General features: G+C 43.3%; 2 protein-coding genes across 6 annotated transcripts; one reads left to right on the top strand and one right to left on the bottom strand.

Annotated features, from left to right (window-relative positions):
- Positions 1–1,083: 1,083 nt before the first annotated feature.
- snapc3 (small nuclear RNA activating complex, polypeptide 3) lies at positions 1,084–4,428 on the top strand. Its single transcript, XM_042109994.1, has 9 exons — positions 1,084–1,352; positions 1,487–1,573; positions 1,679–1,760; positions 2,217–2,321; positions 2,459–2,608; positions 2,754–2,836; positions 3,269–3,427; positions 3,948–4,055; positions 4,157–4,428. The coding sequence occupies exons 1-9, from the start codon at positions 1,120–1,122 to the stop codon at positions 4,302–4,304; spliced, it is 1,155 nt and encodes a 384-aa protein (XP_041965928.1). The 5' UTR covers positions 1,084–1,119; the 3' UTR covers positions 4,305–4,428.
- Positions 4,429–6,450: 2,022 nt separating this feature from the next.
- psip1a (PC4 and SFRS1 interacting protein 1a) lies at positions 6,451–13,656 on the bottom strand. Of its 5 annotated transcripts, none has more exons than XM_042106480.1 (17): positions 13,516–13,656; positions 12,839–12,928; positions 12,620–12,696; positions 12,249–12,387; positions 11,906–12,004; positions 11,559–11,642; positions 10,745–10,789; positions 10,596–10,659; positions 10,409–10,517; positions 10,042–10,225; positions 9,842–9,945; positions 8,870–8,922; positions 8,630–8,700; positions 8,262–8,363; positions 7,889–8,090; positions 7,561–7,657; positions 6,451–7,326 (listed from the first exon to the last, which is right to left on the bottom strand). In XM_042106480.1, exons 2-17 carry the CDS (start codon positions 12,908–12,910, stop codon positions 7,296–7,298), a joined length of 1,533 nt encoding a protein of 510 aa, XP_041962414.1. In that variant the 5' UTR covers positions 12,911–12,928; positions 13,516–13,656; the 3' UTR covers positions 6,451–7,295. The 5 variants fall into 5 exon arrangements, with proteins under 5 accessions (XP_041962414.1, XP_041962431.1, XP_041962421.1 ...); XM_042106497.1 differs by having other exon boundaries at positions 11,906–12,001; XM_042106487.1 differs by having other exon boundaries at positions 13,550–13,568.
- Positions 13,657–17,823: the final 4,167 nt, after the last annotated feature.

Genomic DNA, 17,823 nt, shown 5'->3' with positions numbered 1-17,823 from the left:
ATACCTCCCAAGCCATATGACCTAGCGCATTTTTAATGAGATAAGGCCTAATTTGCATATTTAAACATTAACATATAAACAACTTTCAATACATTTTTTTCTTAGCTTGACATGAGTAATCAACTGATAAAGTTCCATGGTGATATCTATTATTTAATTTTTTTACCCCATTCACCTGTAGTGTCACAACATATTACAGAGGTCAAACTGAGAATGCCTCCAGATCTTAATTTAAAGCTTAGGTCATCAAGAACAAACCCTGAAAGTTTCATGATTCTTTCATGAAAAGCAAGATTGTTTTATTTTAAGAGCTTAACAGCCCCACTATGACTCCGACTGACTTAAAACCGCACCTTACACTTAACGATCTAGTTCGGGAGCGCGCCGCGATTCCAGTAGGCTATAACTCCCATGATTTCTGTCCGACTTTGGAAATTTAGTCGCCGACTGTGAAAACAGGCCAAAATCGTACAATGTAAGGCCGCCATAAGCAGATTTTCTAAAATCGTAGAGTTGTCTCCTTAATATCTATGAAAAGATAAAAAGTCAAGTCATTTCAAGTCATTTGTCTCAAGTCTAAGTCAAGTCTCAAGTCATGAATAGCAAGTCAAAGTCAAGTCAAGTCTTTCATACATGTTGATCAAGCAAGTCTAAAGTCCTAAAAAAACTCAAGTCATCTGACTCAGTCCCCCATCTCTGATAAATAATAATTTTGATCAAATGTGCAAATTCTCATATCGTGTTATCTCACTTGCAAACACGTGGGAACGACAACTTCTCCAGCTGCGAAGGCAGAGGCTTTTAAGAAGTAGGCTTAGGAATTGAATATTCACTGATTTTATGCAATGTCACGAGTCAACATGAACATGATCACCAGACACACTGGCATTGGCTATTGTTGACGTCACATCTGCAGTAAATAAGGTAAAACTACCTGCTCGTGTTTACGTGCTAATTGTTTATTACACGGTTAACATCACATTCATTAAGATCCGTATAGGCTACCACCGGACTATCATGGGTTGGGGTGGTGGCAATCATGGTTGCGTCAAAGCATTAATTAACCTACACTTCCCAGAAGCACTACTGTGATGACGTAGTGATGATTTTTGAAGAAACATGGCGGAGAGCAACGCAGATGAAACGCTAGGTGGAAATGTTCCTAGATATGAATCTAATGCTTTAAACTCTCAAATAATTCATATAGGGTCATTTAGAAATTTGTGGCTTGAAACTCTGCCGCCCGATCTGTATTCTTACGAGACAAAGTCAGAAGAAATTGAAAATGCGCAATTTGCAGAGCTCTTAGAAATTCCCACAGAGACGCTGAACGAGCTCAAAGATATCTGCAGGTTTGTGAACCCACAATACAGGCTACTGTTGCAGAATAGTAAACTTGATTTCTTAATGTTGGTTCTAAGTGTAATTTTTTGCTTTTATATATGTTATTCGACACTGATTTTAGTTTCACTGTTTCCATATCCAGTGTAGATTCGTTGAAGAGTCACTCTGATGATGACCAGCCAGTTGACACAAGTGTCGTGCCACCAGATCCTGAACTTGCATGTTTGCGGTAACGTGTAGAACGCCTTCTTCACTTATCTTGTGTCTGTTGCAGAAATTAGTCAACTCGATGTCTGCTGTGTACGTTACGAAGACTTTGCATTTTTGATTGCAGGCTTCGGAAAAAACGACAAGATTACAAAGAGACTCTTGTTAGAGATAATCTCGGAAGACACGACAACTACTCTAATGAAATGGTTAGTATTCGATTATGTCAGATGGTGAATGCTGCACAGGACATTTTTTCAATGAACATGCATCTTCAGCTCAGCTGAATGCAGATGTATTTGAACTCAGTCCCACATATCATTATATTGTAAAGCAAAATGTAGGATTGGCAAAGCCAGTCTACTTTGTCAGGCCACACCCGACTACAGACTACTTTTTTACTGTGTTAAAAAGTAAAGTATAAAGTTTATGAGTGGTCTTTAAAAACTTCCATCATGCCATTGTCAACATGTCAGCCATAAATTCTCAGTTGATGAAACATCTGGACATGAATGTGATGTAATGTAACATAATCTATTCTGCAATGTTGCTGTATAGTAACACACATCCATGTTAAGTGACCTCTGACACAGGAGCCTACAGAACCCTAAAGCTATGATATTATACGATGGTGTCCCTTTTTACATATTTTGTCCACCACATAGGAAAGTGTACACTTGGGGTTAATGCCAGAAGATTCTACCAGTGTGGTCCCAGCAGGAGAAATCGTCCTGAGTTTCAACATCATCTACCCTGTTATATTTGAAAGGGTACAGTATGTGCCACTTATGTTTTTTTGGATCCTTGAGAGAAAAGATGAAGACACTTCATCTTTCAAAGCTAATAATACAATTATTTACTTAGCCTCTTATGCTGATTTAATTTACTTGAATTTACTTTGATTTAGTTCAAACATGTCAGGGCCTATCAGACCCTGCAGGTGCTCGGAAGCCAGAAGCTGACCGAGCTGAGGGATGCTATCTGCTGTGTCAGTGACCTCCAAGTGTTTGGGGAGTTCAGCAATACGCCTGATGCCACACCCCAGTACATTAGCAAGGTCAGATGAGGAAGAAGAAGGGTTTATGCATGGCCAAGGACTGGTTACTAACTTTGTTGTGTCCACTGTGACCTCCTTGTGTAGGATTTTGTTGTTACTCTGTACCAGTCCACAGAAAACTAAACAAAAACATCTCCTTTTATAGGATCACTACAAGTCTGCTTTCTTCTACTTTGAGGGAGTCTTTTATAATGATATGAGATACCCAGAATGTCGGGACATCAGCGAGTAAGCCTTTATCTTTAATTATTTCTTAAGACTGCTCTAAAGTGACTAAACGATTACACCAGTCCCTGTAGGCATATTTCCATGTCATCCATTTGTTTTGTCAAGGTGTTACACACATCACGGTAGAACTGCTATTGCATGACTTTGCCTGAGTCTTGTGAGCCATTAGTAGAATCGATTTGGAGATGCTCCACCCTTTTCCTCCCACACACAAAATGTCAAACCTACAAGGCAGGCCTGGTGGCTTTTGCCTGTGGTCACCCCATAGTAGTCTTCCTGTGGAACTGCAACAGAAATCTCCACAGCATAAGCAACTGTTTAATTGATTGCTAAGAGTCCTTCATCCATTTTGGTTTCATAATGTTAAGTTTTTGTGCTCAAAAATATTACTGTCAAACAGCAGTCTTTAATAGGGCGTTCTTGATATGTCAGGACCACACGCGAGTGGGCAAAGACCCGTGACTACCCGGAGTTTAAAACCGCCAAGATGGAGGACACCACTTTCTATGACCTCAGGATGAAGATTGGTTACCCCTACTTTTACTGCCACCAAGGAGACTGTGAGCATGTGATGGTCCTCACTGACATAAGGTATGCACTTTAATACAGCCACAATCATTCCTAGATATGTATAAGTAAGTATATATACTTTTTTGATCCCGTGAGGGAAATTTGGTCTCTGCATTTAACCCAATCGGTGAATTAGTGAAACACAAACAGCACACAGTGTACACACAGTGAGGTGAAGCACACACTAATCCCGGCGCAGTGAGCTGCCTGCTACAACGGCGGCGCTCGGGGAGCAGTGAGGGGTTAGGTGCCTTGCTCAAGGGCACTTCAGCCGCGGCCCACTGGTCGGGGCTCGAACCGGCAACCCTCCAGAGTGCTAACCAGTGGGCCACGGCTGCCCTATTATGTGCCACGTGTTGCAGATTTCATGAGTGAATTGAAGTAGGGATGCTAAATCTGGTGTCCTTGACATTCTATGAGCAGTCACGAAAAAAGGTGAAAGTCAAATTGAACTTATGTTTCCTAAGCCTGAGACTCAGGCATGGAAATACCGTTTTATACTGGACAACTGTTTAACTGGATTTCGATCCATACTTGTCAGGTTGATCCATGCAGATGATTGCAGAGACAGGACACTGTACCCACTGCTCGTCCACAAGCACAGAGTCATCACACGGAAGTGCTGCGTGTGTCACCTGTACATCAGCCGGTGAGGCCCACATCCCAACGTGTTCAATGTCACTGGTGGATTTGACATTTTACAGTGTGCTTACTGGTTGTCTGTGACTCTCTCTTGCTTAATTTCTCCAGGTGGATCACCACTAATGACCGCCTTGCTCCCATGGATCCTTGCCTGTTCTGCGATAAATGCTTTCGCATGCTTCATTATGATGACCAAGGGAATAAGCTGTATGACTTCCAGGCTTATGCGTATGTGGACCCTGGAGTTTTCAACTAAGTCTCACTTTTCTTTGACTTTATTCATTTAAACAATTTGTTATTTACATTACATTTACCTGTTTTTTCCATTACAAATGAACATGTATATATTTTTTTATTTATTAAAGTGCCTTCAATCTTTACATCCCTGTATCAGTCAGGTTCCTCTTGGCATGAATGGTGAATGAGCGTAACTTTTTTTGTGGACTTGCAGGCATAGCCTTGCTTACTCATTTTCCTGACAGAAAACATCTGTAAATAAGTGAAAGGAAGGATTGATTGATGGATGTACTGTGATAACCACACATCAAAATAGTTATTGATGTTTAAGTTCTCCAGACAACTCAATGAGGCAGCTAAAAGTGTATGGGCCTTAATCAAAATAGTGGGCATAAGTTCTATAGCTAATTTAATAACGAAGCAAAATCTATTGCCGTGGTATCTTTTTAATACTAACAGCCTAAGGACATACAATATCTTTAGATCATACATGACTGCACTTTGCCCATCTACATTAGTTAATTTTGCATCTTGCTCTAACACCTTTGGAGAACTACACTGCCTATCCCCCTCACAGCTGTTGTTGGTATATCATATCCTGACAACGATTCTCTTAGGATCTGTAATCAGGACAAACATCTGCTTATCCATCCACAATTTTAGCCTGCATGCAGACTTGTTGAGTCCGTGGAGAGACTAGGGCTTTGACTCCGAACTTCGTTATTCGAATATAATTCGATTATTTTAAAAATTAAAGATATTCGAACGAATTTTAGGGATCTCTTAATATTCGAACCTGTAGCCTATGGAAATATTTTTTTGTAAATGTATTGGGTTGTAAACGTTGTTTTCAATTCAGATTCCGAGTTTTTTTTCACGCCTGGTGAAGTAAAATCGCGAACTCATTAGCAAGGCTATTATTGGTCATCTGGGCTCCTGTAGGTGAAGCATCCTTGCTGGTTCGCGCTTAGTGAGCTCCCACAGACAAAATAGACACTTTATTACTTTATTTTAAACTTAACCTTCCTCTGATTTTAATCACCTCAGGTATCAATCAAAGCAAACAGGGAAAAGAAATGTCAACACAATCATGAAAAACACTCAAATAAATAAATGTGCAGATAAGTCTGAATGAAAAGCAGCACTGGTTGAAGCCTGGACATATTGTAAACAAAGTAGAATAAGGTTAGCTTAATTTTCTATTTGATCATAGTCTACTGGTTAGACTGTTCAGTTTCCCCACGTGTGTTTAAGTTTCAAATGAATACTTTTACTCCTTGGGACAGGCCCGTTTGAGTCTTGGAAAATACTTTTCCATTTGCATCGGGATTGAGATGATTAGAACTTAGCAGTCAATTTGAATGCAACAGTTTTGAACAAATTCGTGCAGCGTGCTAATGATGCTAACCGGATTTAATAGCAATTTAGCCAGTCATCTTGTACGATTAATGTTTGGATTACATGTCCATGCTGAGGAGGGATGCACCTGTTGAGAGGGAGAGAGAGAGTGCACGGGGCAAGGAGAGTCTGTGTTGAGGTAGGCCTACTTCTATCGCCTACTCTGGTAGAGTTTGACATACTACAATGCAATATATATAGTCTATTTATTTATGGACAACGTAAGGCAGGAGGTGTGTGTTGCTTTTAATTATGAATGTTCTATTGAACGTATTTTTTATTGATATCGAGACGATTACATGTCTATTGCGATACATATCGCTATCGTTTTATCGCCCAGCCCTGTGCTTAATAATAATTTTAACACACGCATAAATACTCAGCCTTTAGTGCACGTAGTCTATTGACATTGACTGATACACTGCCCTCTGGTGGACAGAACATATAGAACTTAAGTTTGATACCAATATCGGTCTTACTGAAGACATTTAATGGTTAAAATATTAACACATATTCGAATTTTAATATTAATAAACAAACGAACTTCAAATATGATTTTTGGGCAAAAGTCAAAGCCCTAGTGGAGACTGCACTGAAAGAAGGGGGAGTGTTGCTGGCATGGCAAAAGTACAGTAGAAATTCCCCCCAATCAGTCATGTAATACAAACAACAAAATGTTCAGACCATACAAACTTGTCTTGTAAAGCTCCAGAGAAAATCCAATGTTACTACACCAATAATTCACTAAGGAGAAATCAGAAGCAAGCTTTTGATGTAACCACTGCTTTATTAGTGAGAACAAAACAGTTAAAGTTAAGATGGGCACAAAAATACTCTTATTTACAGTACATGAACGCCAGTAAAATGAAAGCTTTAAAAACAGACAATTTGAATAAAGACATAAGCAGTTCCTTGATAAGGTGAACTTTGGCATGTCTATCTAGTAGCACTTCTGAGGCAAAACTGTCTTCGCTTTGAGAGTACTTCAACAAATATATACACCTACACTAGGGATGAATACTATGATGATCCACAGGCAGATAGTACATGATGAGGGATACCACCATCTGACTACTTCACTAAACAACTTACAACTAACTGTCTGCATAGAGCAGGTTGGACATCACGGTAAGTGAAGTACATTCGAAATATCTAGTGACCGCAAAGGCAAAGCAATGCATTTTACTTAAAAACTTACAAAAACTGCCAAATGGTCCAAACTGGACTACTACTATGGCAAGGTTGGCATGGTTTTTGCCATTTTTTCAATAAAACAAAAAGGCACAAAGAAGAAAAGATATGTGCATAACCTCTGAGTGAGCTTTAAACTTCTGAGCACTTTCAGTGTAACATAATGGTGAACCATCACTGTTGGAAGTCCAGTTCCTTAAACATGGGGGCAAATTTGTCCGACAACTCAATACTCAATCTTTTTTTTTGTCTGGAAACTTCAGTGGTGTGCAAACAGATGCTGCTGAGGATGAAACCCTGTTGGACTAGTCTCTGAGGAGAGGTGCTGTGATCCCAGTGGAGACCGTGTGCTGGAGCGTGGCAGGTGCCTGGAGGACCCCTGGAGGCCAGTGCTTCCTCTTCATCACAAGAGGCCTTTGTTTCAACCGGATTCCTGCTGGGCTACTGGCACACTAAAGGCAAAAACAGAGACGGATCTGACTAAAGTCTGAAGGTAGATTATTATCAGAACAGATCCTCACACTTACAGATAACTCTGCTCATTATTAGTAAGCAAATCTCCTGGAGTAGGCTTTTTGAGATACCAGTCTGTATACCCTACAAAACTGAAATACAGTCTAGCACAATTGGGCTAAGGGGAGGAGAAAACTAGGAAAAGAATTCTGCTCTGAGGAAACAAATCCAACCTGTTCTCCACAGTGCGGCTCTCTTCAGCAGCTTTGCTCTGCTCAGACTCTTGCTGCTTCACCTCTGGGCTTGACCCTCCATTGGCAACCTGTCCCTCTATGGTTCGCCAAAAACATCACCACCACCACATCATCAACACATATACCTAACCCTGAGCAGTGACAGTTGAAACATTTACATGGACTGAAATGCTTTCTTAAAGGGATGCCATTAAAGATCATTAAAGCAGGTCAAAATGCTCTGAGAGACTCAGGTGAGAGAAGAAGGTCGGTCAACATAACAGTAGTGTACTGGCCCTGACAGAGCTGCTGTGCCTTGTGGACTCACCCATGCTCTGCTCTTTGGCCTGCTCGGCTTTCTTCAGCGCTCCTTTCTTGGCCTCCTCATACTGCCTCTGCTCAGCCAGAGACTTGTTGAGCACTTGGCTCAGCACAGAGTCTCCCTCACCCACCAGGAACATGGTCTTGAACTTGTTATACAACATGGTGGCCTTGTCCATGATGTCCTGGCTGGCCTTAAACCTGCGGATCTGAGGGAAGTCAAGACGAAACCCCAGGTTAGAAATGGCATCTCATAATTAAGTTACTTGCTCGAGGCAGGGCATACATCAGCCCTGGAGAGAGTAACGGAGTTGGTCACTGGACCAACATGTCAAAGTAACGAAGAAGGGCACTGGAAAGAAGTTGTTGTGAGTCGGTACCTTTTTAAGGGTGGCTATCAGGTCACTGTGCTTTTGAAGGTGCTGGGTGTTGACTTGTAGAGAGCCCAGCTCATCCAATGCAACCAGGCATTTTTTCACATCCTGGGATTAAGCATTAAACAAGCACTGAACGCTTCAGCAAATATCACTTCAGTTAATAAAGGAGCAAACTTCACAAACATACACATTGTCTGTCTCTCTCTCACACATACGTCTACATAGTCACACACTAAGACTAGGCAAGCACAAAGAGAGTGTTTCATTAATACCAGAGCAGCCCCTGGCACTGGTGAGAGGAAAGGGCAGGGCTATCTTTAAACATCTTCACTCAAAAAATGCTCTTTTGATGGTCAGACTCAAGGACTCACAGGGTTGTCTATCTTCAAAGAGATCTTGATTTCTCCATGCAACCTCTGCAGTCGGTGCTCCGTGGACATTTCTGAATTGTGTAAAACATATCGGCACAAATTAAAGCATGGAGGAGGAACGTCATGCACAAAAGTGAATATAACATTCTTCATTTAAAAGGTCCCCTGAGGTGAAACTCTTTCAGAAAGGCACAAGGGCATCGACAAGTTCAAAACTGGAGAAAACATTCTGACGGTCACCTTTCCTTCGGTCTCCTTTCCGCTCGTCCTTCTTTGAGTCTTCTTTCCCTAATCTACAGGAGAAACGAAACGTGCGTAAAAGTCTCGTCACACACAAAGCAACAGAAACAGGAAGGCCTCCACTCAGAACACCTATACTGGGAGCAGACCTGATGTTTAAGCCCGATTTTGAGATGTCCATGAATCGCTATGTGTGTTTGCGTGACAGATTTGAATCTTTTGCATTTCTTTCCATTGTTGACGCAATCCAGATTCAATCAAATATGTCTGATGTTATCTTGACCGGCCAGTTTTATGGTCTATGATATTAAAAAGCAAACAGCTAGTTATGTTTCGTCGTTATGTTTGTGCTCATTACTCCCAATCATGCCACACTCTAAATGGATGATTGGTCTACTCAATCTCATTCTTATCATGTGGAATTGAAAAAAATCAGGTGTTCTCTATTCCAATCTTAAAGGACAACTATGGTCCAAAAACAACTTAGTGTATATTTGTTTTCAATAATAATGAGTATAAATAGGAGTTTTTAGTTAGTCCGGAAAATGTATTTACAACAAAGTAGCATATAACGACAGCCTTGTTGCCAGCTTGCTACATCAAAGTAAATCGCTACTTACTTAGTAAGCTACTGACAAGGCTCAAAATATTTTTACACTTCTGTGATACTGTGGAGAGGGTCCCTACAGACAAACTAGTGTCATTTTAACTTTGTAAGTGTACAGAAAGGGTTTATTAAAAGGACTGTTTGTGCAGTCAGTGCATGACTTAAATTCTTCTTCCGTTTTCGAATGTCGCGCATTATGAGCCTCGTCATGAAGTATTTCTTTCTTTAATCGTTGAACCATCCCTCACACTATGCATATGCAATGCTGCCCTCATGATCGGCCATTTCTGACTGTGATCTTTGTATTCAGCAGTGTGTTAATTTCCCTTGCCCTGAACTAAGAGTGGCTGGAGGCCTGGACTCACTCTTTGGTGTCGTCTCCCTTGCGGCGACGCTCATCCTTGTCAGGCTCTACTGTATTCTGCTGGGCTTTCAGCGGGTTGCGTTTCCTGCCTGGTCCACTGCTCTTCTGTAGAGGTTGGAAGGACCATGAGAAAGGGTCAATGTACCAACACTAACACGCATTCACTAGCATACTGTTAAAAGAGGGAGTGTTTATGCTCACCTCCTCATCCTCAGAGTCAGAGGAGCTCCCATCTTTGGCGTTTCTCTTCCTCTTGGCCTCTGGCTCCTTCTTCGCCTCGTCCTTTCTCTTCCTGCCATCTGCCCTCCTCTCGTCTTCCTCCTGATGTTTGCTCTTGTCATCTGATCCACGCTTCCTTTTTCGTTCAGAATCTGCAGTAGTCTCCCTGTTATGTAGACACCACACAAATCAATAAAGCTTAAAAAGAATGCAGATACACATCACACAAACCACTTAATCAACAACACTACTGTTGGATAAACATAAAACCGCAACAAAACACTCTTTAGCAAGCAAACACACAAACACAGGTATTATGTGGCACTGATGATGAGAGAAAGGTGGTTACATGTCACTGCCTGATCCGTGGGGGTCATGTGATGACTGCTGCTGCAGGAGGAGCAACTTCTCTGCTTTGGGCTTCCTGCCACGCCGCTTAGGCACAGGTGTGTCTCCACCTGCACACGCACATATAAATCACCACCATAGAATGGCATTGGTCTAACATGACAACTGCAAAGGTGCTTTGGCCTTACCAGCTGGACTTGAAGTAGGACTGGTGGCAGCCTCATCTTTCTCTGAGTCTTGCTCTGGTTCACTCTGATAAAGACACAGGAGAATGTTAAGTAGGTACTGGGTAGGTACTTCCATTTTTAATCACCTCACACCTGATGAGCAGTGCTACCTTTTTCTTTCGCCCCCTTTTTGGCTTAGATGTGTCTGTCGATTCCTTAAAAAGAAAAGAATAACAATAATTAATCAGATTCACAAATATCAGCTATTAAACGTTTTTACATTTTGAACTCGATGGATGTGGGAAATGGTTCTACAAAGGAAGATGCATGCAGTCTGGAGATTTCTCCTGCTGAGGGAAGGTGTCATAAGCCTCTTCCTGGAAGCAGTTGAAGTCCAAAATAAACACTGACTATACAGATGACTGGCCTTCTCTTTAATAATACACCTGGAATAGCATAAAATAGTGTAATGACATAACGTCACAAACCAGTGTAGGGAGAAGAGACATCATCTGATGTTGAACTTGATATTTTGGTGACAATGAGGTAGCATACTCATTCCACTGATCATATGGCTCATGGGAATGTGTGGCCATATCAAGCACTATGCGCTGTATCTCTGTGTTAAGAGACTGCTCCGCATGAGAGAGAAGAGGCAAGCCCTGACCAGTCTCCCTACTGCAGAGAGGTGGGAGTGCTCCAAGCATACAGCCTCTCAGATGGCTGGGAACAGCAACAGAGGAGTGAAAGAACCAAAGGCTTAAAACCCTCTCTTCACCGTCACCCTCCACACTGCCACGTCCTGCTAGCTTTGCCACAGTAATGGAAACCATAAAGGAAATGAGGCATCCAAAAGCAGCTATACTTCCAAACATAGTACACCGCATGCAATCCCCAGTCCCCTTCACCCCCAGCAAAACTTAAAACCAGAATGAAATCTTTCCAGCGGCCACCGCTCCCCCTCATGCAGTGGACAGTACGTACTTCCTCCAACAGGGGCCCCTGCCCTGATACCTCCATCTCCCCTTCCTCCTCCTCCTCTTCCTCACCCGCTTCACTGCCAGACACCTGGGCCAAAGACACCAAACACAAAGGGCCCCACGGTGCAGGTGTTAAACACAGGGCCTAGCTCGCTAAGGGGGACCCAGCAGCACACTGCTGCTCCACCAGCAGGCTCAGGGGTAGGGGTGTCTGCGACGGGGTGACCCTGCCCGGAGGCCTGCACTGAGGGGCACCTGACCTTGGGGTTTGAGAGAAGTTTTCAGGGTGGGTAAAGAGATCAGGATCACAGAAACACCACAACTTCATGTGCAAAGTCAGCAGGAACCCACCGTGGACTTCCTCCCCCTCTCCCCATCCTCGCCTTCCTCCTCTCCCTCAGGGCTGCTGTCCGAGTCTTTGTCTTCCGCTGACTCAGCCGACATCATCTGCTGAGGTCATAAAGAATCTTTACAGTAAAGATCATACTCATCCAAAAGAAATACATGAATTATTTACATTTTTCGAAAGCATTTAACTTTTCAACAACTTTGGTGCTCTCTCAGCGAATCAAGAGTGGCACTCCTGAGTGTAGCAAGGTGTGACTAGAGGTGGGAACCATAGAGAGCTGTGGGGCATGGGCGATGCAGGGGTGTGCATCCCTAAATTATACAAAGACTAATCACGTAACCCTACCTTCTCTCCACCTAGCTCCACCTTTGGATTGTTCTCAATTTCCCACAGGCCTTCATTGAAACCTTTTCTCTTGTTAGGTTTTCCATACTTGTCTTTATTAGCCAAGTATGGGAATATGTCTTTTGGTCCAAGAAATGCCCTGTATCAAACAAATTAAATAAAAAGGAGATACATTGACAGTAATATTTGTGGTCTTAGCCAAGTCATATGAATTAACTTAGCTGGCTGAAGCTGATGGGATAAATTATTTTACTGAAGATCTTCCCGTTCTACAGTCAACTGAATTATATAATGCATCATATGCAGCTAGACAAACTCCAGTGGAGCAGCCCACTTTATTCTGCAGGAGGGTGAGGCAAAGGTGAACTCACGTTTCATGAGTGCCGAAGAAGAAGATAGGGAACTTGACATTGGACGGTTTAACAGCCCCATCTGGAACTTCATCAATCTTCCAAAGAAATAGAATACAAAGGTAAGACTTGTCACACTTCAGTCACTGGAGGGCATAATTTATTTATACTAACACTGATTGTTCAACATCAAGTCTACTCAGTGGTCCTCATGAGGGAAGTCTAATGTGCCATGCGTACCCTGGCTGGCCAATGGGGATAACCCTTCATCTTGGCAAAGATCAAGTCTCCAGGTCTGAAATCCCGAGCCATGTTTTCTGATGCGTAGACCTTGAATGAGACACACCATTGAAGTATTATAAGCTTGCAATATCATTATCTCATGAAAGTACAAAACAAGTTATGCCAATAAAACTGCTTCAAATTAAACGAACTGCAGCAACAACGTAACTTTGAAAACAATAAATGACATCAGCACAGAAACAAAACACTCGGCGCGTGAGGTAAAGTCAAGCTTTTAGGGTGTGGATGGGTCAGTAGTGTCCAGTGACCCCTCCCCCAAGCAATGCAAACAAATAAAGCGTGCATCCACCCAATAATTGTTTTTTATTATTTTAAAAGAAACCAGGCAGTACATGGTTTCACAATACTCTAGTTGCGTTCACGTGGTGGCAGCTCCATCAAGCAAGTTCGAACTGCCCATGCATTTCTATGGATACATTCGGTTTCAGTAGTTAGCTCGGTATGCAATTTCAGCAGACAGTGCTGCTGGTGAGCTTTAACTATGACCTTTGCTGTCAAATTGCGATGGCACTACTTGGCCCGCTGAGTGAAATTAGCAATAAAGCTAATAATCTGATGTAAGTGTGCCTTTACTACAGTCACCTTTTAAAATGATTAATAGACACCATGCTTACCGGAATTAGCACTAGCAGCACACAGTCAGCGTACCTTCGACAAGCAGCAGCCTCTACTCCCGCGCAGCGGAACACCGACGGTACCAATCGAGATTTGAAATAGGGGGAGAAAATAGGATCAAAACATACTCCTTAGTTTGGCAGATTTAATGTAGATAGATTGTTGAATTAATAAATCTACATAAACACGTACATAACGGGACGGTGGAGGGAAGCAGGCGACTAATTTCGTCAAATTGTCTAAACAAACAAGATTATCGGTTTTACATACTTTAAGCATCCTAGACATTCATTAGTTTACCAACATCAATGGTTAGAACTAGCCTCGTTCACAATGCATTGATGCATATTTTGTTCGCTTTAAACCATCTCGTATTGAAACACAATTTGAATATATATATATTTTAAATTGCATAAGTAAGCCTACATGTCTTTCACACCACAAATCATAATTTGATATGGTCGTATGAATGGAAACTTAAAACATCAGAAAGTTAGGCGTGGCCCTTAAAACTGACAACAAAACAATTTAACAATTGAAAGTTACATGTAACTTCATATATTTCTGAAACAGGAAGGGTTCAAGCAGAGTTCTCTGTTACAAGCATATTACACGTTTTTACAATGATGCCATCTGGTGGGGGAAAATGCTATGCTCATAAAATGTGCTGAAGCTTGAATTTAGCGCTCTCTAGTGGTGGTATTAAATTCTTGTCATGTGAATGCAAACGACTACTAGGTTACAATATTTTATAACAAAAATGTCTGTCTGTCGGTCTCTCTGTATGTTGTATTCGTGCACATAGCCTAGTTGTGTCTGTGAAGTGTTTGGATCTGGGTTTCAAATACAATGATCTCTGAATAACAACTGGATGAAATAATTAACAATAGCAGCCATATATACCTTGTGTGTGTGTGTGTGTGTGTGTGTGTGTGTGAGAGAGAGAGAGAGAGAGAGAGAGAGAGAGAGAGAGAGAGAGAGAGAGGGTGAGTGAATATCACCTACAAGAAGATGCTCTGGTCTCAGAGCAGGGTAACACAATAGGGGCATGTGATTGGTGTGAAGGACAGGCCATGTCAGCCGTGAGGGTCCCTGGCGGGGGGATTGAAAGGGCTGAGAGCGGCCTGGCCCAGGGAGGACTCCCTTCCCAGCCTGTGGGGTGAGACCCCTTTGTTGGACAGCGGCCAGCACGATGGGGGTCTTGCTCAGGCGGATGACTTGGGGTGGTAATCAGGCCTCTACCCTTCACCTCGACAGATGAGTTGTTGGCACAGTACCTCATTCACAGTCACTCTAACTGGGGGCCTAGGTGTCCATGCGGCATCTGTCTTCTTTTTCCTCTCCTGTCCTCTTTCACATTGTCTCTCTTTCTCTCTCTCATTTTTGTACTCTCTCTCTCTCTCTCTCTCTCTCTCTCTCGAGTTTGTTTCTCTCCTGACTTGCTTTCAAAGTATGAGACACATCTGCTGTGGGTCCTTCCAATGGCCCAGCCTCTGTGATGTATCACTGCAGTTAGGGCCTGGGAACAGACGGAGGCGCTGTTTGATTGATGTGCTTACGTAGGCATCCTGGCACCTCAGTCCTTTCCTTGTGGACACTGAATAGCCCCACGTTGTGTATGAGGGGACTAATATTTTTGTCACGGAAGGTGTTATACCCTAATGTGGAAAAACCTGGTCACAGAAAAATAGAATGTTTGAAAGAAGAAGTTTAGAGCTTGTATAAAAAAATACCTAACTGTCAGTGCGCCTCGTTTACTGTGTGCACTGGGCTCACTGGTCTCAGATTTGATGGATATAAGCACCCAGGAGTGCGTTTCCCAAAACCATAGTTGCTAACCTGTTAGCTAACTTAGTTAGCAGCTATGGTTTTGGGAAACGCACCCAAGTTCTATACAGAATCAAATAAAGAGAATTACTCAGACCCTCCACAGCTGGAAGTCAGTAGGTACATCGTGATATCATTCTAGTACAAATTCAAAAGAAGGAAACTGTTGAAACAAACTTGTTGAATGTAACCTTCATGAAATGCATTTTTTTGCACCTATGACTTATATTTTCATGAACATTTCAGAAGTACCCCTGCACTTGAATATCCGTAGACAACAGTGATTGTATGTAGTTCACATATGATTGAAGATTAATGCAATGCATTTTATTTGTTTAAAATAAAGATGCTGACCTAAGTAAACACACACACACACACACACACACACACACACACACACACACCTTCCCCAGCTGACACATGTACATGCACCCTGTGTCCAGGAGGTCTCAGAGGTGTGTCGGTACAGGATCCCCCATCTTGTCCTCTCTCAAGGGCACCTTCCCAAAGTTGAGTGAGCGATGGTGTCCTTGGGCCGTCGGTGTGTTTGTGTCGATTGGCATCCTTCCCCTCTGTTGCTGGCAACCCTACAGCCCGTTAGGGGGTGGGGGTGCCATTGGAGAATGATAAAGTGGTCGCCAGGCAGGTCAACGCCTCCATTAGAAGCCCCAACATGTTTACTTGCTTTTCTTTCTGTCAGGCAGTGCTGTAATGTTACAATATTGCTGCTGACATTTCACAAATATTAGATTGTTTTATTTGATGGTGTATCAGTCTATACTTCAAGAATCGTGCTTCAATCCTTGTCAATTTGGGTTAGTAATTTAATGTAATTCCAAATGCAGATCAAAACAGACACTGAAAAAAACTGACTCAGAACGGAACAGAAATTGAGTGAGTGTGTTAAATGTAGAACTATGTTGTGAAGCAGGGATATTCTGTATGTTTTCAGCTCGCCGCAGAAAGTGAATTTGATTGACTGGCACTCATGGCTGGATGTTGTGCTCGTGCGGGGTGGAGATACAGGAGCTTTTCTCAGGGAGGCGCAGGAGAGCTTCAGATCCGCGGCTGTGGGGGGGGGGGGGAGGGAGCAGAGGAGAGGAGGAGGAGGAGAGAGAGAGAGGCATGCATGCTGAGAGGGAGGGAGAGAGAGGAAGAGTGAGAGAGAGCGAGAGAGTGAGAGAGAGCGAGAGAGTGAGGCAGTCAGGGCCTCGGACAGCAGGTGAGTGTATGAAGGCTTAGGGTGGATGACAGATGCTTCTGTCAGCTCTCCAACAGTCGCCGCTTTGTGGGAGCACCGCAGATGCCTTCCTCCTCCTCCACCTCCTCCTCTTCCTCCTCGGCCTATCCCCCATCGCCTCTCTGCTCTCGACAGGCGGCACTGAGGATGACAAGACAGGCGTGGTCCTCCCAGCGCGTGGAGTGACCAGGCTGGGGGTGGAGGAGGGGGCCCAGTGATGGAGCTGCGTGGTGGGGCCTATAGCACCGCCTTGCCTCGCCCCTGCCTCTGCTGCTGGGCTGGTTATAAATGCTGGGGTCAGCGTGCGAGGACAGGGGAAGGGCTCTCGCACTGGGCTGTGGCCCCAGCTGAGCCGCGGGGTCCGTGCGTCCCGCCCCGCAAGGGGAGCAGATGTTTTCGCTCGGGGCGAGCCAAATTTCCGTAGCAACCTTCAGCTGCTTGGAGGTCAGGCCTTCAATAAGGTGGGCGGCGTGGGGGACATTTCGAGAGGCGAGCGCATCAACTTTGATACAACAACATATTAATTATGGAGCCAGACCCAGGGCTGGAGGGTTGTAGTGGAACATACCACCCCACTGCTTCAAGCTTCGCTCGGTTGACATTAGCCAAGGTGGTTGGCAGATCCTGCAACCTGCTCTATAATACATTTTTTCACAGTAAAATTAGGGAGGGCTCCCACACCATTTCTCTACAGACTGAGTGTTCTTAAAGTACAGTAGGATGTTTTTGTCATACTGATGAGGCTTGCATGTATGCGCTTGATATATTGGTGTATACTAGTGGTGTTATATGTTCTATGATTGTATGTGAAGGACTGCATGACATAGCCTTGAGAAAAGCCATTCCCACAGGTGCAAATTGAGAGATATGGGAAGATTGTCACCCCACTTTTAGTAACTTCCTAAACAAATGAGCGAAGTGCAGCTCACCCGTTAACAACCTCCGCATTGATTCCTTTTGAAAGTGAAGGAGCAGGGGATTACCAGAAGAGCTGGCGGAGAAGACCCAGCTTATTGGCCCTTTTTAGATTTGGCAACGGGTTTGACAAAGACGGGGGGAAACAAAATCTAGGGGCTTATGGCTGTTACGCGGTCCCGAGGAGAACTTGAAAGACTTTTTGTGGTGCTGGGAAGAGAGGAGGAAGAGTTGACTCCTTCGCTCAGGGGCGGTGGGGGCCACAGGAAATGAGCGAGAAAACGCTACGGCACAAACATAGCCGGGAATTGAGACATTTAAAACC

Source organism: Alosa sapidissima, chromosome 1 (assembly GCF_018492685.1).
Source record: "Alosa sapidissima isolate fAloSap1 chromosome 1, fAloSap1.pri, whole genome shotgun sequence".
In the NCBI taxonomy this organism is placed as follows: Eukaryota; Metazoa; Chordata; class Actinopteri; order Clupeiformes; family Clupeidae; genus Alosa; species Alosa sapidissima.
The sequence above is the reverse complement of the archived record's forward strand: the minus strand, read 5'-3'. Positions and strand labels throughout refer to the sequence as shown.